This window comes from Haemaphysalis longicornis, unplaced genomic scaffold, assembly GCF_048455015.1.
Source record: "Haemaphysalis longicornis isolate Haplotype H1 unplaced genomic scaffold, Haemaphysalis longicornis Haplotype H1 scaffold_3, whole genome shotgun sequence".
Lineage (NCBI taxonomy): Eukaryota > Metazoa > Arthropoda > Arachnida > Ixodida > Ixodidae > Haemaphysalis > Haemaphysalis longicornis.
This window is the reverse complement of record NW_027526335.1, coordinates 1,268,572-1,294,157: the sequence shown is the minus strand read 5'-3', so window position 1 is coordinate 1,294,157 and position 25,586 is coordinate 1,268,572. Positions and strand designations below refer to the sequence as shown.

At 48.0% G+C, this 25,586-nt stretch overlaps 1 protein-coding gene across 3 annotated transcripts in view; it reads left to right on the top strand.

The window, feature by feature from the left end:
- Window positions 1–656: 656 nt before the first annotated feature.
- LOC144173831 (sushi, von Willebrand factor type A, EGF and pentraxin domain-containing protein 1-like) overlaps window positions 657–25,586 on the top strand; it is a 226,919-nt gene continuing 201,989 nt past the window's right edge. The window contains exon 1 of one of the 3 annotated variants that reach the window (XM_077702090.1): window positions 657–1,317. In XM_077702090.1, the coding sequence (XP_077558216.1) occupies window positions 779–1,317 (539 nt within the window). In that variant the 5' untranslated portion in view covers window positions 657–778. The remainder of the gene's footprint in view (window positions 1,318–25,586) is intronic. The other 2 variants (XM_077702089.1, XM_077702088.1) reach the window with 2 other exon arrangements.

Genomic DNA, 25,586 nt, shown 5'->3' with positions numbered 1-25,586 from the left:
CACCACTCAATCACCTGAAAATTTCATAAATATCACTTTAAAACGCCCTTGAAGTAGCAAGAAATACTCCATTTTAACCTCCTTGAATTCCCCCAAGCATTCCATGAAACTCCCTAACTAGTACCTTTCTAGCTTCTAAAAACCCCGTTTTCAAGAGGTAAATGAAACCTCCCTACACAATGTAGTAAAAAAAAAACTCCTGGGAGGAGGATCACTAGAGGACAGGCGATTTAGAACCTCTAGGGAGTACATATTTTGACTCGTTATAAGTTAGCGGGCTCTACACTCAGGACAGCGACTTAAAGACGCACGCAAACAGAACTTAGGCACCAGACCCAGAGAGATTCATCTTGCCGATAGAGAGGATGTGTAGGAGGGGAGAATCGGAGGAGAGGGAAGTAATAGTCTGAACAGAGTGAAATTCACAGCAGTTTGCTCAGCCCGGCGTGGCGCGAGCTTCTGCTTGCACCATGCCGAGCAACTGGAAACAGGAGACTTCCTTCTCGGCTAATCTGTAATGACGAAGGAACTGAGACGCGCTGGCTGCCCAAGTTCCGCGGAGTGGCTGAAGCCGAGGGATTTGATAGCCCATTTTAACGAAACCCAGCACAGAGTTCATCAGCGGCGTCTGCAGACAGTGCAGGGCGTGAAACACGGAACATTATTAGATGAAGAAAACATGTTTTCTAAATATACGAGCTTTTAGCACAGGACGGCCGGCAGAGTTCGCCCCGTGATTGGCCGCACATTATCTTTGCCCGGTGTTGCCGCACTAAATATGAGAAGTGGGCGTCTTGTGTTATCACAAACCCCAGCAAGCCGCCCGCCAGCGAGAATTCCCGGCGCCACACGCGGCTGCCGACTCGAAGGGAACAGGATGCGGGGTCGCCTGGCGCATCTTGGACAGCTATGCGTTCTTCTGCTGATGGCTGCAAAGGGGGGCCAATGCTTGCGTCTAAAGTTCGACTTGCAACAGTTTGTGAGCACATTAGAGCAGTACGCGACCCAGAAAAACGACGTAGTTTTCGTGCTAGATGAATCTGGGAGCATCGAAGCAGAGAACTTTCCAGCAGAAAAGGTCTTCGTGGAGGTCGTGGCGCGTCTGCTGATCGTATCGCCAGAGTTCTCTCGACTGGCGGTTGTCACTTACGGGAGCGACCACGTGACGCACATCGACCAGATGACGGCGGGCGGCGATATGTGTAGATTTGTGCAGCAGCTGGAGGAGATCCCATATCGCGGAGGCAGCACCAAGACCAAAGAAGCGCTGGAACAAGCAAGCTTGCTCCTGGGAAACGCCCGGCCAGGTGCCAACAGGTAAAGTCAGGCCGACAGGCCAATTCGTAAACATTGATGTCACCATCACCACTGCTCAGTCTGCTCCTCTTTGACGGGGGAGGGTGTGTGTGTGTGTGTGAGGGGGGGGGGGTGATTGTAGCGAAGAGTAAGAGCGGACGCCTCAGAGCAATAGACCTAACGCAGCGCTATCCGCCTATGAGGGTATGCGGTGCATCGGTGTAGGAAGAAGAAGAAGCAGGAAAATGCTTGGCGTCTGGACTTGTGGAACCCTGCCTCGGTCCTTACGAGTGCAGGTCTCCATCGTGAATAAATCCCTCTCTAACCAGCTACCCTATAAAACGAGGTGCCCGACTGACTGACTGACTGACTGACTCATCAACGCCCAGCGAAAACTGTTAGATCTAGAGACTTGAAATTTCGCGAGTTAATTTGCGTCATTGAGTAGTTGCTCACTAAGGCGGACTTTTCAGCAATCGGACTCCTAACCGCGGAAAAGGGCGAAATTGTGGTTTCGAGAATTTGTGATTTTCTCGTTCATCCATTCACATATCGAAGCGCTTTTTGCTGATATATGTAGCCCTTAAGAATATCTAAAAAGTAGTTTTTTGGATTTCGTCCTAACCTACACTAGCGAGGTAATTCCGCATTTCGTAAATACATAAAATGCTATTCCTAAAGATTCTCAAATAAATCTTTCACCGATTTAGTTATCCAACTGATTTTTGCTGGCATATGTTACTCATACAAATGCACAGAACCACTTTTCAGGATTTCGCCATGTGACGCCGTTAAAAGGGCCAAATTGTTTTTACGAGCCAAAAAGGCCTAACAGGGGATGTCCATCCCTAGCCAACTGCTCTTTCAAACGGCTACAGATTTCACGGGCACATTCTGATTACGGTGTTGGAGGTCACTGTTTCTGAAAATTATAAAAATTCCACCCTGGGGAGAGTGTAAAACGGTAAAGTAGTTTTTCAGATATTAATTTTTTTACCGTTCGCCATTTGAGATAGCAAATTTGTTTTTGTTGAGATAGGTAACTTACTCAGCTATCTAAACACTGTTCTACAACATTTTTCAATGACACCCTCCCAATAAAGGCAAGCAGGATTTCGGGGAAACACTGTGTTTTTGCACATTCTTAAATAACCACACAGCCAGTTGATATCTCCCCTTCTTTTTTTTTCTTAAAAATGCTGCCCATTTAATTGCCCAAAAACCGATTTCAGGATTTTGTCTTAATATGCGCCCAAGAAGGGCAGCCAGATTTTTTAATGTGCATCCCTTTGGACGCAAAATTCAATTGAGTTTTCCCGCGTTCGCTTAGCGGTTGCAATCTGTTGACACCTTCGGCAACTACGCGTCTTCCGTAGGAGCCGGTGTCATCTATTCGCCGCGAGGTCGACATGTAGGTGGCGACAGCGTCGCGCTGCTATACTCGGTGACAATTAAAGAACGGCACCGGAAGTTGGCGCTGTGCCTTATCACCGTAGCCGGATGTTTCTCCGAACTAACTACTCATAGCCATGATAACATTCTCGTCGAATTAATTCCTCAGAAGACAAAGAAGAAAAAGAGCACATTTGTCCTCAACGTATATTGTCGCCCTAAAAACCACGCCATTGGATTGGCGGATATTATTCGTCAGGCTAAGTGTATCGCAGCAGAAAACCCTTTCATAGTCACCGGGGATTTCAATGCGGCACACCCCGCTTGGGGATACACATACCAAACAAAGAGGGGTCGCGAACTGTTGACCATCATGGATGAAGAGCAACTTATTCTGCTTACCGAACACCACCTACCGACCAGAATCGGCACGAGCACGGTGAGGGACACCTGCCCCGATCTTACGCTGGCAGCCAACGCTCCGAGAGCCACATGGCATAACAGAGAGGATAATCTCGGAAGTGACCATATGATTATAGAAACTGTGCTTCCGGGACCTCAATATAGGAGAAATCTAGGCGCAGTCAAATTAACCGACTGGAATAGCTTCAGAAAGGCCAGAAACCAGGCGCAGCAAGAAGAAATCAAGGACATTGGACAATGGGCACAAACGCTAGCCGCAGAAGTGAACACCTACACCAAGAATATTCAGACAAGCATCGAAACGCCAGCAATTGACAACCATCTCGCACACTTATGGGAGGCGAGAAATAGCTTAATGCGGAGGTGGAAACGCCAACGTCATAACAAAAAGCTCAGACGACGTATTGCGCAAATCAACACTGAGGCGGCAACATATGCAGCAAAGTTATGCCACCAAAACTGGGCCCACATGTGCGATGGCCTCAGTGGCAGACTTAGTACCTCCAAAACGTGGAACCTCCTTCGCTACCTCATAGATCCTGCCCGAAGTAAAACTGAAACTTGCAAGACAATGCAAACGATAATGCATAAATTTCAAGGAAGCGAGCAGTCACTCATAACTGCGCTTAGGGACAGATACCTCCCTGAAGTACAACAGGATCAGCTCCCTGATTACACAGGATCCCCGAACTTGGAATTAGACAAGCCCATCACCACGGAAGAGGTACGAGCAGCACTTCTCAAACTCCGCAGAAACACCACTCCCGGCAAAGACAAGATCACCAATAAAACACTGATGAACCTCGACGACACTTCTATAGAGCTCCTCGCTAACTATATGAACGAGTGTTGGACCAGCAGCAAGCTTCCCAAAGAATGGAAAGAGGCAGAAGTGAGGCTCTTGCCAAAACCGGGGAAAACACCATGTATAGAGAACCTACGCCCAATTTCTTTAACATCTTGCGTGGGGAAACTCATGGAGCACGTCGTTCTACAGAGACTTCAGAACTACCTCGAGGATACCGATCGCATTCCACACACAATGTTTGGATTCCGGCCAAAGCTATCGACGCAAGACGTACTACTACAATTAAAAAAAGAAATTTTTGAGACCGCAAGCAAAAATTCACCCAAGGCAATTCTCGCACTTGACCTAAAGGGAGCATTTGATAATGTAGCCCACACAGCCATACTCAGAAATCTCGCCTCCTTAGACTGCGGAGAACGTACATACGGCTACGTTAGAGATTTTTTAACAGCCAGACAGGCGATCCTGAAAGTAGGCGACCTGCAGTCCAACCCCCACAAATATGGAAGCAGAGGCACGCCGCAAGGCGCTGTATTATCTCCGATGTTGTTCAACATCGCAATGATAAACCTGCCCCAAAAACTTGGAAGCATTCCAGACATAAAACATGGTCTTTATGCAGACGACATCACAATATGGATAGCCAAAGGGTCGGAAGGGGAAATGCAGGAGAGACTGCAACAGGCTGCAGATACTGTACACACGTACGCGAAAGAATGCGGACTCACCTGCGCTCCCCAAAAATCTGAACTCCTGCTGGTGCAAAAACGTCGTCATCACCTATCTACCTCGTTCTACATAATGATGGACGGTATACGCATAGAACCCACCGATCACATCAAAATTCTCGGCATGACCTATCAAGAAGACTGCAAGAACACCCGCCTACTTCAAAAACTGGACTCATCCACTGCTCAGATTACAAGAATGATCCGCAGAGTATCGACTCAAAAGTATGGCATGAAAGAACAAGATACGATAAAGCTCGTTCAAGCATTTATAATTTCACGCCTCGCATACGTAACTCCCTACACGATCCTCAAAGCAGCAGACAAACAAAAGCTCAACACCCTTATTAGGAAAGCTTACAAACAAGCCTTGGCCCTCCCACCGACAACATCCACCGAACGTCTTGCAGCACTAGGGATACACAACACCATAGAAGAAATCGTGGAAGCCCATCTCACGGCGCAGCAAGTCCGGCTCGGCCTCACAAGCACCGGTCGATCAGTTCTGACCTCGTTAAAGCTTAACGCTCTCACGGAGACGGAAGATGCGGGCATAGTCCCTCTAGAAATCAGGACAAGACTGAAACTTCACCCCTTGCCGAGGAATATGCATCCCGAACACCATCAAGCACGAAGAGCGGCTAGGGCAGAAGCTCTTCAACGTCAGTACGGAAAATCCGAGGAGGTGGTATACACTGACGCCGCGGACTATGCCCGGTATAAAGTAAAAGCTGCGGTAACCGCCACACCCCACTCCCTCCTCAGTAGCCTAACATTACGGAAGGCAACAACGCTGCAAGCAGAAGAGACGGCAATCGCCCTCGCAATCGCCCAAACCCGAGCATCCACCATCATCACGGACTGCCAAGCCGCATACAGAAATTATGCGGCAGGAAGAATTTCCACAATCGCTCTCGGCATCATCCTTCAACACCCACCTCGGAGAAACATAAGAATAATCTGGACCCCAGCCCACTCTTCTCTCTGCGGAAACCAGGCGGCGCACGCCTTCGCTCGAGATTTGGTCAGCCGAGCACCGTTAGAAGAAGAGGAAAGGACAATATACCCCCTTCTCACGTACAAGGACATCACACAACATTACAGGCTTGGCCGAATGCGATACCCTCCAGTTTCTGAGCAACTAACCAGGCCCCAACAGACTGCTCTTCGTCAACTCCAGACGAACACGTACCCACACCCTACGAGGCTGCACGCTATACACCCCACCCTCTATGATCCCCTGTGCAGACACTGCGGCGTCCCTGCCACGCTTTATCACATGGTATGGGAATGCCAAGTTAACCCCCACATTGACCCCATCCCACACCCCTCCCGAGAGCAGTGGGAGAGAGAACTCGCTAGCTCTTGCCCCAGCAGACAGCTGCAGCTGATCGAACGGGCGAAGACGGCGGGTTGCTCCAATGGTGCCCTGGACTGAGGGCTCCACCCACAAGGCTTTTCGGAGCAATAAAAGTTGTACTCCTCCTCCTCCTCCTCCGCGCGGCGCAAGTAGGGCGTTACTGGGAATATTTGGAACGTGGCGTGAGCCGTCCCCGTGATTGTTTGGACTTAATATGCTTATAAACGACTCCAGCGACGGCAAACAACCTGCGCGAGACAAGGCAGACGATATCACGCATTCATAGCAAACACCTTTCAAAACGCGCGCGCACTGACGTCACGGGTGCGGCGCTTTGGCGGAGTGATACACTACATGAGGTGGTGCCGTTCTTGAGTTGTAACCGAGTATAGTGTGGATGCTCCGCTGAGCGGCCCGGGAGAATGCCCAGTGTGGGCGCGCTTCGTGCCTTTCTCGCGCCCTGTGTACGCACAAAAGGCGCAGACAAGAGTGGTATGCTGTAGTTCGGTTCCTCAAAGTTCAATGTATAGCATAGAAGCGGTAATAAGTTTTCATTACTACGCCAAAAAAGCGGCGACCCATTGGGAATCTCAGAAGGGCTGCAATAATGACAATGAACTTGTACGCCGTGGCTCGTAGCAAGCTCGATCTTTCCCTTTCCCGACTATGGCTTTGTTCCTTAAATAACAGCATAAATAGAAACAAATGAGGAAGCCTCGATCTCGGGAATTCAGTTTACAACAGCAGGTTCGTTCGCTTCCATTGGTAGCATGACACATTCTAGCATTTGTGGGATGCCCTGAATTGGCAACAGCACTTAACTTCCCCGACATTTTTTCTGAGAGTTAACGATATTTTTTGCGTATTCGAAAGGCAACATAAAATTACTGAATTTTAGCCAGCGCAGAGATATCAATGCAACTGTTCAAACGGATATTTTGCTCACAGCGTAGGTTAAATGAAGTTTTAGGGACAATGAAGGCAGGTTTTGTGAATAACAGTGTCGAGTCACTTACCTAGGGCTTTCGTCGCAAATGAACTTGCTAATTAAATTGCTAAAACTCGCAGTACAATCAAGATCTACCGTTTAGCTAGACTTTTGTGAAGTGACAAGCAGGTTTACAGTACGTGTGTAAACCGAGCTTCTGGCACCTTACAGTGAGCCCAGATTTTCTGTTACTGCTGCACTGTTGACCGTTTGCGTTCCTTTTAAAATCTAACAGCTGGGTGCCTAGAACAGAGATGTGTTTACATTCTTGCGTAATGTCGCTTACGAACCATAAAAGATGGCAGGTAATTGCCCTGTTGCAGATGTAGTAAGACATTTCTTTTTATTTCTCGTTACGAAATAGCGCAACGGGTTCCCGGTAACTGCTCTGTATTGTAAACTGAACTTTGCTTTTGTCTTGGCATTTAATTCTTGAGGAATGGTTAGAAAAGGCACGGATAAAAGTTTTGTGTGCTTTTCATTTTTTTTTTGTGGGGGGGGGGGGGGGAGGGGTTTCGCCAACATTCTAAACGCAGCGAGGAGAGGGTGAAAAAGCAGTACTTCAACAAATGAACACCAGTATTTAGGAAACTGATTAACCCGCCTTTTGGCCCGCGATTCTCCAGGAATTGTGTCTCGCCTTTTTCAAAATGGTATTTAAAGCGAGCATCGAGGGGAAAAAATCCAGCGAGTCTTTGCATACACCCTCCACTCATGTGGGGAACACCGGCAATGATATTACCCAGTTTTTCCTGCTTTAAACTTGGGTCCACCTTAAGCGGCTAAGACCTAGCCATAATAGGCATTTGGTTATGCTGAGTGAAACACATTTTTGGACAAGGTGATTCATGTTGTGATTTGAAAATGGGGTATTTAAAAATAACACACGAAATGCTAAGGACAGACGCAAACTCACACCTGCTTAATTTGACCGAGAAATCCCCCTGGAATACTCTTGTGCATCCACAGAAACGTATTTTAAATAATACATAAAATAACAACACAGTACAAGCAACGACTGTCCAAAAATGGTATTTATTTTCAAAAAGGTACGGCAAGAATTCGATCCCACAGGCGCTTGCAGGTGTAAAATACGAACCTGGTAATGTATGGGCGATAGCGCACGGGCCGTGTGCATTGTAATTGTTTTTGTTTGCTTCTTCTTTCTAAAAGGACACAACGCAATTTTACAAGGGTGTGGCAAATGTACGGGCATGCACGGGTCTTGTCACGTCTTACCCGTTTCGTGTAGTAAACTTTTCTCTTTTAAATAACCACCACGCAATTTTTAAAAAGCCCCCTTAGACGTTCCTGAAACGGTAGACGACTGCACTCATCTATAAGAAAAGTGCAATGTGTCGAAACAATGTTTATAATACGTTTCACGCTCGAGCGGTGACAACGCCGACGATGTTTTGTGGAGCTAAACTAGCGCGGTATCCACCAACGGCCGCTGATTATTGCGTTTCTTGACAAAATCCGCAAGTAGAGGTAACTATGCCACTGCTTAGTGCAAAAACAAGTGCACATATTCATTATTTATCGTGTGCAGCAGGCGTGTTGCGCCGCGCACAACGTGAACGAGCAGATGACGCCAGAGCGCCATCCACACTAAGAGCGGTTCGTCCCGCTGCCGCCAGGGGCCCACTGTGTTCGATCTCGGGGAGAATGCCTATAAAATTATTATTATTATAATTATTTATTCGGAAGAGGAGACTCAAGGTCTAGTCAGGGATGGGGAATGCGGTAAAGGAGGTGAGTGTCTACATTATCTTGTGTATCCACGTGGTACAAGCGAAAGTCCACAGGGACATAACAGTCTCTCTTGGGTGAGCCCGGCCCAGAGGAGGCGATGCCCACTCCTGGAGGGTCTTGATGTACGGCGGAAGATGGGCTCTTCTCTCCGCCGCAAGCCCCGAGCACTCCCACAGCATGTGCTGCATTGTGGGCCTTGGCGCGTGACACGAAGAGCATGTCACGATGGTAGTCTCCCTGGAGTTCTCGAGGGGTTCTCTCAGGTGTCGTGAGCGTCGGGGAACGTATGCCCGCCACTTTGCGAGCACGTCCTCCGTAAGAGCAGCCCCCGCTCTTATTTTGTGTGCAGGATTTGGGCCCCTCTGGGAAGTCCTCCTGGCAGTGGTCGTGGGTCATGGGGCGTAGCGGCACGGAGCTTCGCCCTGCTCTCTTGATTGGCAGCGGTTCTGTCGTCCGCAGGGTATGGGTCTTGCCGTGCTGGGGGAACAGGGTGTAATGGGTCGGAGCGGATACTTGCTTCGTCGCTCGCCCACGCGTGGGCGGCCTCGTTCCCGACGCCACCCGCGTGTCCCGGCACCCAGTCTACCCGCACGGTAATGGATTTCGTTGTGCGAAGTCTCTTCGCAATCGTCTTGATGAGGTGGCTTGTGGATCCGATGACTAGGGTGCCACCGAGTCTTGCCACCGCCTTTCTGCTGTCAGTATATATGGTAAATTGCTGGCCCCGGTGCTCCTCCGCCTGGTAGCGCTCTTCGATGTGGTTCGCCGCCAGTAGCACCGCCTCCAGCTCGCATCGCACTGTGCTAGGCGGGTGTCAAACTGAAACGTCCGCCTCGCCCGCGCTGGCCCATCTGCACAAGCAACGGTAACGCGGTTGGTGGTCGCATCGACGGCGGCGTCCACGAATATGGCACCTCCTTGCAGGTCGCTCCTCTCTGTGGTGGTCCTTCCTGCAGACATGGGTCTTGGGGTGCGGATAAGCTCGTCCTCCCAAGGGGGGATTGGATTCGGTGGTGGCAAAATCGGCGAATCGTCGCTCGCGGTGTCGTTGGTGAGACGCTGGATGTATGTCCCGGCATTGGTGGTAGCTCGTCCCGTTGTGTGCCCTTTGTACCGCTCCTCTATGATGTGGCGTAGCGGAGGAAGCCTCGCAAACCGGTAGAGCTCCTCGGTTCTGGTGTGCCTGGGCAGACCCGTGATAGCTCGCAGGCACTCGCGGTGCAGCGTTTCTAGTTGCGCGTGTCGCTTGGGTGAGCTCGAAGCAAACTGCCCCGTAGCATGCCTTCGATGTAAGCACCGCCTGGGTCAGCGTACGTATAGCCTGCGTCGCCGCACCGCCGAAGCGGTTGCCCATCCGTCGGATGATATGGAGCTATTGCCGCCACGTAACCTTCAGCTGTCGGACCCACTCGTCCGCTCCACCCTGTTCGTGCAGTGGGACCCCTAGGATCCGGATCCAACGGGAAGCAGCCCGCTCGATGCGGCGACCGCCTAGTCTGATGTCGATGGCCTCCCTTGTCTGCTCCGTACCACCTAGAACGATGTACTGGGTCTTCTCTGAAGAGGCGCGCATGCCCGTAGCCATGAGCCCCCGTTCAATGGCGTCCAGTCCACGCTGTACCGCCGCAGCGGCCGTCTTGACGTCGGTCGAGCCATCAGTCCATATCGTAATATCGTCCGCGTATACTGTGTGCTTCAAGTGCTCGATTGTCTCGAGCTCACCAGCAATGTCGCGCATCACAAGAATAAATAGCATAGGAGACAGGATCGCCCCCTCTGGCACGTCGACTACATTGTTGAAGGTCTGTGGTTGGTGGCTGTCGGTGTGAATTTTGAATGTACGGTCTATTAGGAATCCTTTCACAAAATTGGTGATTCGTGGGCCAGCTCCACAATCGCGAAGTACTTCCACGATCCGGGTACAGTTGACCGTGTCAAAGGCCTTCTTCACGTCTACGGCTATAACGATGGCTGGAGTCTTGGTGGGTCCACGACGGCGCCCCACCGTGCGGCGGAGCATTTGGAGGCTATCGTGCGTGCAGAGCCCTGGTCGAAACCCGGCCTGCGTGGGCCGCAAGTATCCTGTGTGGTGCTCTACTATATAGGTCAACCGCGCCAGCACCATGCGCTCTAACAGCTTACATAGTGTGGACGTAAGCGAAATGGGTCGGAGGTTCTGCACTCTGTCAGGTCTCTTCCCGGGTTTAGGAATTGGGCATATGATGGAATGGCGCCACTCTGCGGGCAGTTCTCCGGACTGCCACACAGTGTTCAACTCGTCCAGGAGCTGTGTACGGCCCTCTTTGTTTACGTTCCGCAGCATTTGCCACGTTATACCGTCCTTGCCTGGGGTGCTGCGGACGTTTACCGCCTCTAACGCCACAGACAGCTCCTGTAGCGTGAAAAGAGCGTTCTGGTCTAGTTCGTTCGTCACTGGCTCTGGTTCGTATACGCTGGGATTCGGCGGTGTCTGTGGTTGTGGGAAGAAGGTTTCGGCCGCTTCTTTCTCAAACTCCTCGACCGTCAAGCACGTGGCCAGCCTTATGTTCTTGGTGGTGTCTGGCACCTTTGTTTTGCCGACCGTGGCACGGTACGTGCGCCACATTCGATGGCTGCCGGTTTTCTCGTCGAAATACGCGCAGTGTTCCATCCAGCGAGACCTCGCCACGTGCTTAGCGTAGCGTCTCGCCTGGGCCGTCTTGTTGCGCACACGAACAAGATCTTCATATCTCTTCCCGTTTGTGATGTAGCGCATGTAGAGCTGCTCGCGGGTCTCCCAGAGGTTGGCATGATGCTTCTCCGGCGTGGGCCAGTCTTCGTTCACTTCGGTCTTTCGAATGGCGGTCTCCACCGCTCAGCGCAGCTTCTCCGTGATTGGTAGGTTTTGCTCGCACTTGCCTACGGCCTCTCGAAAGGCATCCCAGTCGACGGCACGCGCTATGCGTCTCCGCTTGTTTTTAGCTCCAGTGTCCACGCAGATCCAGATTGGGTAATGGTCGGAGCCCATGGAATCCACGCCACACCGCCATTCCCGCACAGTTCCCTGGTCTGCCCACCTATAAAATGAAGTGCCCGACTGACTGACTGACTGACTCATCAACGCCCAGCTAAAACTGTTTGATCTAGAGACTTGAAATTTCGCGAGTTTATTTGCGTCATTGAGTAGGTGCTCACTAAGGCGGGTTTTTCAGAAATTGCACTCCTAACCGCGGAAATGGGCGAAATTGTGGTTTCGCGAATTCGTGATTTTCTCACTCACCCATTCACATATCGAAACGTTTTCTGCTGATATATGTAGCCCTTAAGAATATATAAAAAGTAGTTTTTGGATTTCGTCCTAACCTACACTAGCGAAGTAATTCCGCATTCCGGAAATAAAATGGTATTCCTAAAGATTCTCAAATAAATCTTTCACTGATTCAGTTATCCAACTGATTTTTTGCTGCATATGTTACTCATACAAATGCACAGAACAACTTTTAAGGATTTCGCCCTGCGACGCCGCTAAAAGGGCCAAACTTGTTTTTTTACAAATGACACAGCTGACGAGCCAAAAAGGCCTAACAGGTTATGTACACGTCTAGCCAAACTGCTCTTTCAAACGGCTACACATTTCAAGGGCACATTCTGATTACGGTGTTGGAGGTCAATATTTCTGAAAATTTTGAAAATTCCACCCCGGGGAGACTGAAAAGCGGTAAAATAGTTTTTGAGATACTAATTTTTTTACCGCCCGCCATTTCAGATATCGAACTGGTTTTTATTGAGATAGGCAACTTACTCAGCTATCTAAACACTGTTCTACAACATTTTTCAATGACACCCTCCCAATAAAGGCAAGCAGGATTTCGGGAAAACACTGTGTTTTCACACATTCCTAAATAACCACACAGCCAGTTGATATCTCCCCTTCGTTTTTTTTTCTTGAAAATGCTGCCCATTTAATTGCCCAAAAACCAATTTCAGGATTTTGTCCTATAGCATGCGTCCAAGAAGGCCAGCGAGATTTTTTATTCTGCATCCCTTTAGACGAAAAATTCAGTTGCGTTTTCCCGCGTTCGCTTAGCGGTCGCCATCTGTTGACATTTTCGGCCACTACGCGTCTCCCGTAGGAGCCGGGGTCATATAGTATAAATGTAAAAGAGAAGATGTACCAGTAAAAAGCGCAAAGGTTAGCCCTCGGCATCAGTTGGGTCATAAACTGATTAAATTACGATACGAATGTGGGGCGAGCTGGCACACGACGGCCAGGATGTTGGGCAGCATACAGCATCGATGCCAGCTGCGCGTCCTTTGGCGCGCTCACATAAGCCAGTACAATGTCCACTTTCTCACCAACGGAGTACTGCAGTTGAGCTGGCGCGGCCATTTTCACAATAATAACGCTGCGGCGTTGAAACCTTGATCCTCAAACGGACGAGGTGACACCAGTGGTACGGTCTTGGCTATGCCGTACGCACACAGCGTAAATAAGCATTTTAAAAGGAAAAGCCGCAAAAGCGAGGATGCAAACAAATAAACTGAAACTGAAACTACGTATAACAGCCTGCAGCCACTGCCGCGAAAGCCTTCCTCGCCCAGCGAACAAACCTTTCCTTTGTCTGATGCGCTTTCTAACACGCAGCTATTATAAACGAACAGCAAATAAACCTACCGCAAAAAAAGAAAATAAAAACAGATGGGGACGTTTCACATCTTGCACGTCTCGTAGCCACGGCAGATGTGTTCGAGACAATAAAAAAAATAACTCCCACCTCCCCTCGCGGGAACCCCTGTGTAGATGCGACGCATAGGCGGAGCGGCGAAGGTAACGCGTTTTATAGCGCTCATAACGTTGAGGGGACTGCGTAAGCTGGTCCCAGTCGATGACGACGTTGGCGTACTTGTAAAGCGGCGTGGACTCTAGGTGTTTGAGCCAAGCGTGGATGTTGCTTCGCCGGAGAACGGCACACTGGTTATATGCGCAGCGCGCCCGAAGGAGAGGAAACCGCGGAAGAGAGAGTACTGCACATGCGCCGGCCCCAGCGCGTCTGCGGCGGCTATGACGCAACGTGCCGCGGCTATGACGCAACGCAATCCAACACAATCCACTTTAATCCAATCCAATCCAAATCCAATCCAAGCCAAGCCAAGCCAAGCCAAGCCAAGCCAATCCAATCCAATCCAATCCAATCCAATCTAATCCAATCAAATCCAATCCAATGCCCCTCGCGAGAGAGTGTTCGTTATCGGAGAGGAGAGGGGGTGAGCGGCGGAGAGCGGCGGAGAGCGCAGCTCGCGCGGCGAGGAGAATGGCAGAGGGGTGGACAACGCCGACGACAACAACGACGACGACGCCGGAGGGACAAGGCGAGTGAATCAGATGCTCTGCATCTAAAAAGAAAAGCAAAACTGTCGCCAACGCCAACTAGGCGACCGTGTAGTGGGCGATGGCTAGCCTCTTTTTTGCATCTATCAATCAAAGAAAAAATAACGTTAGCCGTGGTATAAGGTGAGCGTGGATCATTGTAAAAATACAGGAGGCGATGGCGTTGATATCAGCTGATTCCCTAGCCTGGGGAATCACCAGAGCCTTTTTGAATCGGGCGACACAGTCACTGCAAGACGTCATCAGCGGATGTTGCGTTTGCACTAGACTTCTGGCTCACCATGTGCTCTGCGTTTCGGCTTCATGCGGGAAAAATACTTGATTATTGCGGGCTGCAGCGCTCTACAGAGAGTCTTTTTCTTTGCTTTAAAAACTGATCGGTTATCGCCGCCTCCGTGGCTACAAACTCGCCATTGGCAATAACCGCCAAACTTCTCTAATTAATAAGTTAATTAGACACTTTTAGTTAACTGACTATGTATACGTATGTTCCTCATAACTGCTTACGTACGCCGAACCTGATAGCTTGTTCCTTAAGAGAATTCCTATTTTTTCTTGAAAAGCCTACCTTCAGGAATTTTTCTACGTGTTCACTGAAACACCCTGTATGTATCAGTGTGTCGAACCGAAAAAAATACCGGTTCGGTTATGGTTCTGGTTCAGGCGAAATCATTTCGTTCCGGTTCAGTTCCGGTTCGACAAAATTACGTACCGAACCGGTTCGCGAACCGGTTCGATGAGTTAAATTATCACTCAAATTAGAAAAAAAAACATTTAGTAGTTTAAAACAAGTCAAATCAACACACAGACAAAAATTCAAAATGCTGCTGTTCCTCAAGGGCAGTGGCACAATTGCAAAGCACACTTTAAACGACTACGAGATATTAGAAATACGAGATATTAGAAAAACGGATGAAGTATCGACGATTTACCACCTAGTTTCTCGCCCAGACTTCTTGTTGTCCTAGCGACTATTCATAAAGCCACCGCCAAGAGATATGATGGTGGGATATATTTTCTGTCCTTTCCTTTTTTGTTGAAATCGCAATCGCCGCTATGGAATCGCCCATCACGCAAATCTTGAAGCCTTAAATTTAGGCCTGCGTACCAGCGCTTAATACCAATGGCGCACATTTTTTATATTTGTAACAAAAACGAAAAATCGTACAACAGGCACATAAATACTACCAATGAATTAGATTATTTGGTAACCCTGAATAATTTGTTAGCTGTCACCTTATCGAATGTGGTAGCCACACTTTTGTTAAAAGTAAGCTTTAGTTAACGCTCAGTCGCTGCATTATTGCTCTGACCACTGCAATTCCTTTTGCGATAGCTATACCGGATGTGTGCATTACAATCAGTATGTCATCGTACCGCCTGACCCCCGGCCATCGTTCCGTGTGCTACATTGCGGAATCTTATAACAGATTATGTTGTTACAAATAACAGATTATGCTGTTACAAAATGAAAGGAAATTCGACGCGCGGAGCATGAGATGGGACGTCTTTGGGCAGATGCTCTTTAATTCGTCCACAGCACTACTCCCGTCCAGAACTAGTAGAAGTAGAAGTAATGTAGTGACTTGAGCAGTCAGCACAAGTGCACCTTCAAAAAAAAAAAAAGCAGATCTGAAAGAGACAAAACTGCATCAGCAGCAAACGGCTTTGCCACTGAGCAGCTCCTGCGGTCACACTTGTCAAGTATTAACAATTTGCAGGTGTCGGACCTTTTAAACAAATTACGAAATGCAAAAATTTTGCACACATCGGGTGTGGGCTTTCGCTGTTGCGCAGTGGAGCACTCCTGCAGCCTGATTGCTCCAATAAAGTCGCAGCTAGGGAAGGGCGAAGCCGTTTTATATCCCCTGCAAGCTGCCGAGAATGAGATTTCGTTTGGTCAGCTTGCACTACGCTCGCGCTTCCAGCAGCAACAGACCATTGCTACATTGGTGCTCATTCATTTCCCTTGTTGTTAGATAGAGCGTGATAGTGTTCAATTGTCTGGAGGGGAAAGTGCGCGAGCGGGTACGAAGTTGATGGTACGTAAAAAAAAAGGCTTGAATTGCACTGACTGTGCAATATCAACAACGGAGGATCGAACCGTTTCGGCATTAACCGGTAACCGTTATTTCTTTTTTCGGTTCAGTTCCGGTTCGGGTTCAGCATGCTCAAAAAATACCGGTTCGGGTTCGCGTTCAGTTCCGGCAAAAACACCGGTTCAGTTCCGGTTTCCGGTTCGGTTCCGGTTCGACACCCTGATATATATATATATATATATATATATATATAGTCTGGAAAGATAAAAAACTCACACAGAGCACGATAAAATAAGGTCAGTAGAGACAGAGACACACGAGAAAGACGTAGAAAATAGAAATAAGTTTACTGACGTTTCAGGAAGAGGACTTCCTTTCTTCAGAGTCTGAAGCAAGGAAGTCCTCTTCCTGAAACGTCAGTAAACTTATTTCTATTTTCTACGTCTTTCTCGTGTGTCTCTGTCTCTACTAACCTTATATATATATATATATATATATATATATATATATATATATATATATATATATATATATATATATATATATATATATATATATATATATATATATAGTTAAGAGACAAGGTTCCTGGCTATGAGGTTAGCTGTACGATATGTACGATAGAGAAGTCAAACTGAAAAACATAACATTTATTCTAACGTTTCAACCGGGGGCCGGTCTTTTTCAAAGATACAAATAGTGCAGATCAGTTGGGTTTTTTTCCTGTTTTTCCTGTGCTTTTCAGTAAGCACAGGAAAAATTACATTCACATAAATACCCCAGAAAATGAAGGGGAAAAATAGCCCCGCCGGTAGCGTAGTGGTTATCGCACCAGACCGGTATTCTGGAGGTCGTGGGTTCGGATTCCACCTGGCAAGCATTTTTTCTCCACTTTCTCTCTTTCTAAATTCTTTATCTGTTTCTATGACCTACCATATCCTCTCCTTTGCTTTCCTAGGTTTTCTTGACTGCCAACCCTTATTTCTGTCTTATTTTCACCGAGCCCCTCATTTCCTATTCTGATTCGCTATATATATATATATAAATATATATATATATATATATATATATATATATATAGCAGAACAGAGAGATACGGGACGAGGGACTCGGTAAAGATACATATCAAGGTTGCAGTCGTCATTGCCAGTGCTATTCGGCTTTTTTTTTCGAAATATTTAATAGGGCCGAATGACGTGTGCTTGTCACGTTTCTTTTGATTCATTGGTAAATAAGCGAAAATATAAGTCGAGAAAAAATCCGCCGTTTTCCGGGAGCGGGACTCGAACCCACATCTCCGCATAACCGGTGCGGTGCGTTAGCCATTACGCTATCCCCACAGCGGCTTCTCTCTCGACTTTAAAGCGGGGGTTTATATTTACAAGAGCTCTGAGGCCGGTCAACTTAGCGCCGCCCCTCGACTACCGCGGGAGACGTAGAACGTCTTCTTTCCCAGCGGCCGCCACGTAGAACGTGGTCGGAGGTCGGGGTTAGCAATTGGCATATCCGAACTGCTGGAGCCAGTGCCTCGTAATGCATGTAGCAGAACAGAGAGATACGGGACGAGGGACTCGGTAAAGATACATATCAAGGTTGCAGTCGTCATTGCCAGTGCTATTCGGCTTTTTTTTTTCGAAATATTTAATAGGGCCGAATGACGTGTGCTTGTCACGTTTCTTTTGATTCATTGGTAAATAAGCGAAAATATAAGTCGAGAAAAAATCCGCCGTTTTCCGGGAGCGGGACTCGAACCCACATCTCCGCATAACCGGTGCGGTGCGTTAGCCATTACGCTATCCCCACAGCGGCTTCTCTCTCGACTTTGGTACTCTGAAGAAAGGGAGTCCTCTCCCTGAAACGTCAGTAAACTTATTTTTATTTTCTAAGTCTTTCTCGTTTGTCTCTGTCTCTACTAACCTTATATATATATATATATATATATATATATATATATATATATATATATATATATATATATATATATATATATATATATATATATATATATATATATATATATATATATATATACAGGCTGTTTCAGTGAACACATTCAAAAATTCCTGAAGGTAGGCTTTTCAAGGCAAATAGGACTTCTCGATTCTCTCGGGAAAGCGTCGTGCGTCCGGGGTGCGGGGTAATGCCGACCTAGATGACAGTCCTACGTGACAGGTAGGCTAAAAACTCATTTAAACAAGTATTTTATCGCGTTCTCACGCAATTCGCGAAACTTTATCTGAAATCCGATGTTTAAAAATAAATTAGCGCCAATCCACCTTGCGGATGTGTTTGGAAAGCATGGCTGTAAACGGCACCCGCAATGATTACCCATGCGTCGTCACTTAAATTCACTCACGTTGCTCTACAAATAGTGAAACCAGAGAGGAGTGAAATGCACTTAACCACACCCTTTACTACTTCAAAGAGATATTCTTGATAAGGTTAAATTAATTCATGATGTATAAACGGTAGTTTTTGAGTTGTATTGGCGTAGCACATGAGTGGAAACTCTTTTTTTATAAAATTAAAGCTCAAACCTGGTGTTAGACGATCTCACTTCTCCAACTCTGCCGTCGCGGGCGGAGGCGACGACATTGGTGGCATTGACAAGGGAGGAGCAGGAGGAGAAGGAGGAGGAGAGAAGGAGGAGGGGATACTTCTATTCAGTTTTCTGAACGGCCCAGAGTGGGGCCCAGGGGAGTCGTTCCTTCTTCACTGTAGCCCATATTCCGTCCGCGCCCTCAGTGCTCTGTCCACCAGCTCAAGCTGGGTAGGCAGAGAGGGGATGGACAGCAGCATCTCCCATTGCTCTTGTATGATCGCTGACGAAAAGAGAGGGGGGGGGGGGGTGCTCAGGGCTAAAGTCGCACAGCCCGATTATGTGCAGTGTGCCTACTCCTGAGCAAAATTTACATTAATCGTCGTAGAGAATCGCGTACATTAAGCGAAGACGCGTCGGGTGTGGGAAGGGGCCGGAATGTATGAGCCGTAGGGTAGTTTTTAAAGCAAAGCTTTTCACCTCTATCCCCCCCCAAGGGTTTTTTCGCGACCGTTGGTGTCAACAGAAAACTCTCGCAAACAAATAAAAGATTTTACTGGCACCGCCAGGAATCAAACCTGGAACTAATAGAGTAACAAAGCCAGAGCCCGTTGTTTTACCGATTTAGATACGAGCCCACGCGGAGACGGGGAAGACAAGTGGTTCACTCACAAAGCCCATCTACGGGTTTAATCCCTGCATTCTCACTGAATGCCACGCGATAGCGATTAAAGGAAGCTCACACCAACCCATGGCATCTCACTTCTAGTACGCCAATGTGGTAAAGCCTGTGGCTTCCACTGTTCACGTAAAAATCTCAGCTCCTTGTCGTCCGCCCTCACGCCAAACGACCCCTCAAGAAACACATTCAAATACTCCTTGATGGCGAGGCCATCACTCCAAGCCTCAGCATCAAGATCCTAGGCCTACATCTTCAGGCCAACACCAAGAGTGACGTATCCTTACAGCGCCTCAAACACAGCATCAATAAAATCATACATATGATCAGGCCAGTTGCCACCAAGAATGGAGGCCTTTAGGAATCCGATACCTTTCGATTAGTTCAAGATTTTGTCCTCTCCAGAGAATCACTTACTTCAACCGGACATAAAACTGCTTCATATTATGATTAGAAAGGCGGTTGAGCAAGCCATTGATCTTCCAATGAGTGCGTCCAGAGAGAGGCTGCTTAGCACGAGGCTCTACAACATGGTGGAAGAGCTGATCACGGGCCATCTTTCTATCCAGAAGCTCCGAATGAGCAGAACTGCGGCGGGTCGCCGCATCCTTCATCAGATTGGCTGGCCAGCACAGAATGTCACTCCGCTTGACGTACACCTGCACTTTTGGCGACAAGAACTAAAGATGCTCTCCTTTGCTTTGAAATATGAGACCCCCACACGACGAGGGTCACCGACAAATACGGGCTCAAGCGCTCAACACCACCCTCGGTGGAGATCATGCAGTTATCTACACAGACTCCTCCGAACGTCGAGGGCAGCAGTACGCCATCATCGTGGCTACTTCCAGAACCAACCTCTTTGCTTGTGCCTCACTCAATACCGAAAACATTACGGCAGCAGAAGAGGCAGCGATCGCCTTGGCTCTCACTCAGCCAAGGGTTCGCGTCACGTCACGTCACGCCACGTCACGTGCGCGTCACGTGCGCGCACGCGACACTGCAATGGCTTCTCCCACACCAGCCAAAATGACGAAGTCCGAAAGAGGACTTGGCAGCGAAGGTAAATGTATTGGAGGCGCTGAAAGCAGAAAGTCTCGATAAGAAGTGATGGAAAAATTCAACATCAAGAGCAGCCTCTGAGCCCTAACGGCAAGAACCAAACCAGATTATACAACAATGGCAGTGACTCGGATGGCAATGTGAGGAAAACGCTTCAAACATCAGCACGCCTTCAACTATAAGCGCTGCTGCACTGGATAGCTGCTGCGGGAAGTGCAGTTGCCCTTGAGCAGACCCCTTATCTGCACGCCAACAGAAAAGTTCGCATTAGTCATGAACGATAAATCATTCAGTGCGTTGGAAGGGTGGTTCGACCGCTTCAAGTGACCCGGAGCGGTGTCCTGCAACGTGTTCGGTGAAAAAGGTGCTGTTGATGAAAGAGAGAGAGAATTGCTTTATTGAGGTAAGGAGGCCGTGTTTTGCAGGACTGCGGTCTGGACTTTGTGCACACTTTTCTATGTATGAGCCGTGCAATATTTTCAACGCTGATGAGACACCCCTTTTCTTCAAGGCTTGTCCTGGAAAAATACGTGCATAGGCGGGAAGTGGGGTAAAGAGCAGGTGACAGTCTTGTTGGCTGCCAACATGACCAGCACACAGCGGCTGTCGTTGCTGGTCATATAAAAGGTTGCGAAGCCAAGATGTTTAAAAAACATCAAGCAACTGCCGGTTGATCAACGTTCTAATTGAAAGGCTTAGATGGCTTCAGAGATAATTCAATCCTCGTTGCACCAGCTAGACCAGTGCTTTTAGGTCAAGGCTCAGAAGGTGCTGCTCGTGTTAAACAATTGCAGCGCGCACACAAAGCGTCTGGGCTCGACCATATCGAGCTGCTTTTTCTGCTACCAAACACACACTACGTGAAGAGCCACTACCAAAGGCAAGTCCTCAATTGCATGCTGATGTGCATAGAGGCGGGCAAGCGGTATGAGCTAACCCTGCTTAGGGCAGTCCACATGGTGACAGTATGTGAGGAACAATAGACTGCCTGCTGTAGTAGCAAAGTGTTTCAGGCATAGCGGATTTGTGCATGATGCTGGTATTTTATGTGGCCCAGTGGCTGCTTCACGTATTTTTTTACGCACAATTTAAACATTCTTTCCCGGTGTTGTGCGAGAGCTTTGTTTGCTTATCGCAAAGATGCCTTCCCTGTCGACATTAACAAGCAATCACTCACCCATGCCGTCGCACTAATCCTTTTCATCACACAAGTGGTCACTCTCGAGCCCATGCTCCCTGTCTGCACTCCTTTTCGTCATGTTTGTTGCTCACCACCACACATCTGGTCCACACGAATGGTCACTCCCAAGCCCATACTACTTGTTTGTACTCTTTTCGTCGCGCTTGTCACTCCCCACCACACACCTTGTACACGCGTGGTCACTCCCTAGCCCATACTCCACTCCTAATTGCATTCCTCTTTGTCGCACTTTTCACTCCCCACCACACACCTTGTCCATGCGTGGTCACTCCCTAGCCATACTCCACTCCTCATTGCACTCCTCTTCGTCGCACTTTTCACTCTCCACCACACACCTTGTCCCTGCGTGGTCACTACCTAGCCCATTCTCCACTGCTCATTGCACTTCTCTTCGTCGCACTTTTCACTCCCCACCACAAACCTTGTCCACGCGCGGTCACTCTCAAGCCCATACGCCACTCATTGCACTGCTATTCGTCACAGTTGTCACTCTTCCCATCACACTCCATTACACATCGCCACTCTCGAGCTGTCCTCTTGCGGCACTCGTCTTTGCTGCACTTCTCACTCTTTCCATCACACACACACACCCTGTCACACTCCCGGGCACACTGCTCGTTGCATTCCTCTTCCTTCAACTCATGGAACTGAGTCGGGGGGCCTAAGCCATTGTGCAGCTGAGCACGACATAGCAGGTTAAATACTCCGGCCACAACAGCTGTCTTTCTGAAGGAGGTGACAAACTTAAGCTCCTAAGTGTATGAGATCCCAATGCACACTGAAGATCCTGAGGTTTTCTAAATTCATCCTGAACCACGGAGCAAGAATAAAATAATATTCTTGCTCCGTGTCCTGAACTGACTCGCCGCGGTGGCCGAGTGGCTAACGCATTGCGTTGCTGATCCCAAGGATGCGGGTTTGATTCCTGGCTGCGGCAACTGACTCTTGATGGAGGCGAAAAGCGAAAACGTCCGTGTTCCAGATTTCAGCACACGTTGAGGTTTACCCCAGGTGGTCAAAATTAATCCAGAGCCCTCCACCACGGTGCACCTCATAGCCCGGGTGCAGCTTGGGTGCGTAAAATTTCACAATCAATCAATCATCATAAACTGTACATCTGTGCCTTACGTTTGCCTTTTGTTCTCCAAATTGCTGCCAGACACTTTTCGATCCACATTTTTCCTTTGCAGTCTTTGCCTTGCTGCTGAGCTTCTGTAGGGTGATTCGCAACCGAAGCATGAGGAAAGCCTGTGTTAGGCGCTTCTGCAAGTCGTGGCAATGCGGAAAGCTGTTTGCCAGTTGGCATTTGTCCAATGCAGCATTTGTGAGCGAGGCGAGAGAAACTGTTAGTGCCTCGTTTTGGTGCGCACGGAAAACACTATCCGCATGCTGCAGCAGCTCACGACGTGACATGATGCTCGAGTGAGAGGGTTGGGTTGTGACTGTGAGCGGTAAGACTTCAGCTTAAAAAGCTGGTCATTCTGCTCCACAGGCTCTGCATGGAGAGACTCTCTGCATGTGTCAAAAAGCTTGAACTTCTTTCTGACACTATGCGTTACTGTACCCCGCCATATAGACAAGAGAGTCCATTTGTATGTCATCAAGTGGAGGAGCATCATCGTCAAGAAGGCTGTCAATTAGGAGCTCAACTTCTGCTGCCTCCACACTGTTCTTCTGAGCTGCCTTCTTTATATCGACAAACTCGAGGAGGTCCACAGAATCCTCAATGTCATAGCTGCTCTTGCGACTCGGTTTAAAAAACAGGCTCAACATTATGAGCCGGAGCATTAGCTTGAACTCGAGTGCCCTAGGCACCGGGTGTCCCGGCCGCGGCGGCCGCTTTTCTGATGGAGGCGAAAAGCAAAAACGCCCGTGTGTACGAGATTTCGGCGCACGATAAAGATCCCCAGGTGGTCAAAATTAATCCGGAGCCCTCCACTACGGCGCGCCTCATCGCCTGCGTTGCGTCGGCGCGTTAAACCCCTCAATCAATCAAATTAATCTAGGCACCGGGTGCCTTGACCGAATGCAGGAGAACAGATTCTCCAAGACATCCTGCGTTAGCCTGCACAGCAGCACGAACTTAAACTTGTGCACGCTCAGAAGTTGGTGCTGAATGTGGAGAGCACTTGTACTAATGAGCACACCCGCTTGGACGGGCTTGAACTGGTCCCTTTGGTTGTTCTTCTTTATGGAGACATGAGCGAAAATCTCCATAAACTCCCCAAGGAATGCCACTGCCTCATCATTAGCGTCCTGTTTAAACGTGCTCATTGCGGTGCCGATGTACCGCGACGTCATCAGGGTGAACCCCCGGTACACCCGCTCAACAAACCACGCTGTGGTTATGGCCTCCTTCTCCATCCGCCCAAGACTTACTAGCACACGTATAGCAGCGCCAACACTGTGGTTGAGTACTGCAACCGCAGATGCCACGTTCATTTTGGCAAAATGGTCCTGGTCCAGGTAGGCCGGCTTGAGGTGGGGGGCCAACTTGAGGTCGCGTTCTGCATCAATATCCGCAAGCTTTTTGATGTGCCTGACTGATACCTGTGAGATGCACAGAACCTAGTTGAAAATCGTTTAGCTTTAATGGCACTAAAATCCCCCAGCTCAAACACTAACACTCTATCCCTGTCACACTACACAGTTAAATGTGATCTCAGTTAAACTGGGTCTGAAATGAAATACGAAGTTCGTAGAGCATTCAATTATCTCTATAATCCACAAGAATTACACAACTGTTTTACCGCAACACAGACTAGTTCATGACACCAGCGATTATTTAAAGGGGTCGTTGGGATCAAAGGGGTCGTTGGTGGGTCGTTGGGACCAAAAAATGGCCCCCAAAAGCATTTTTTAGTTATCACTTTTCTCTTGATTAGCGAAGTCTTTCCTCCCAAAATTCCGTACTCGAAACAGTACCAGATACTTATAAAAGCCATAGTGGCCCAATTATAACAAAGAAATAATTATTTTCCCATAATTCCCCACTTTTTAACCACGAGTGGTATTGCAGTAATGCGAAATTCTCGAGAGGTACATGCCAGCGTGTAGTGCAGCTAAGAATATCATTTCTATTGCACTGTGAAGCTGAATGTTTAAACCATGTGATATGGGAAGCAGATTTAGCGCTTTGCGTTTCTGTTTCAGTAGTTGTTTAATTAGGGGTATTTATAATTGGTTAGCAGTAGTAGTTAAAACCTAGAAGTTATAATTGATGTAAACCTGTACATGATTGCAAAACAAAAAAACTGCTTCCGACAGTTTATTCTCCACAATTTCTGGTATCTATTTATGTCTTGCTGGTAATCTTTTGTTGAATGGTTTTTTCGTATTGTTCTCAAGAACAATGAAGGAAAATTTTTTAATTATCTCAGGAGCAAGTTACCTCACGTCAAAACTAATTACATATTTTAAATAAGCTAAAAAACCGAACAAGCCCATGAAGTCTCGTCAAAATTGGTTGGAAAGAGAAAAGTTTTTTTGGAGTAGTGTGCTTCCTTAAGCAGGGCTCACTTACTTAAATTGACATTCAACTTAAAAGTTCTCACTTACCGTTTACCTTTATTGCAAACTTAGCTGGCGAAAAACATGCATTACCCAGCAGTGCAAACTCGAAATAAAAAGGTTATAGGATAACCCTAGATTTCTTTATTACAAGGTGCCTGCATTATCGTCTTGGTTGTATCTGTACAAAATGTATAAAATTCATGCCTTCACCCACCTTATTAGTCGGAAGGTTATACTTCTCCTTAATGGCATTAGGCAGAATGAAGGACTGGCCCTTGACAAGGTGATTCCTGATGTTCTTCAGCACGTGGGGTGCGTCGGCTAGGAAGTGCAGCTCCCGACCAGTATTGGCCGCACACGGATGCTTGCATGACACCACAGGCCAGGTGGAACGAGTTAAAGAAATCCCGCATCGGTTCCACAACGCCTTGTTGC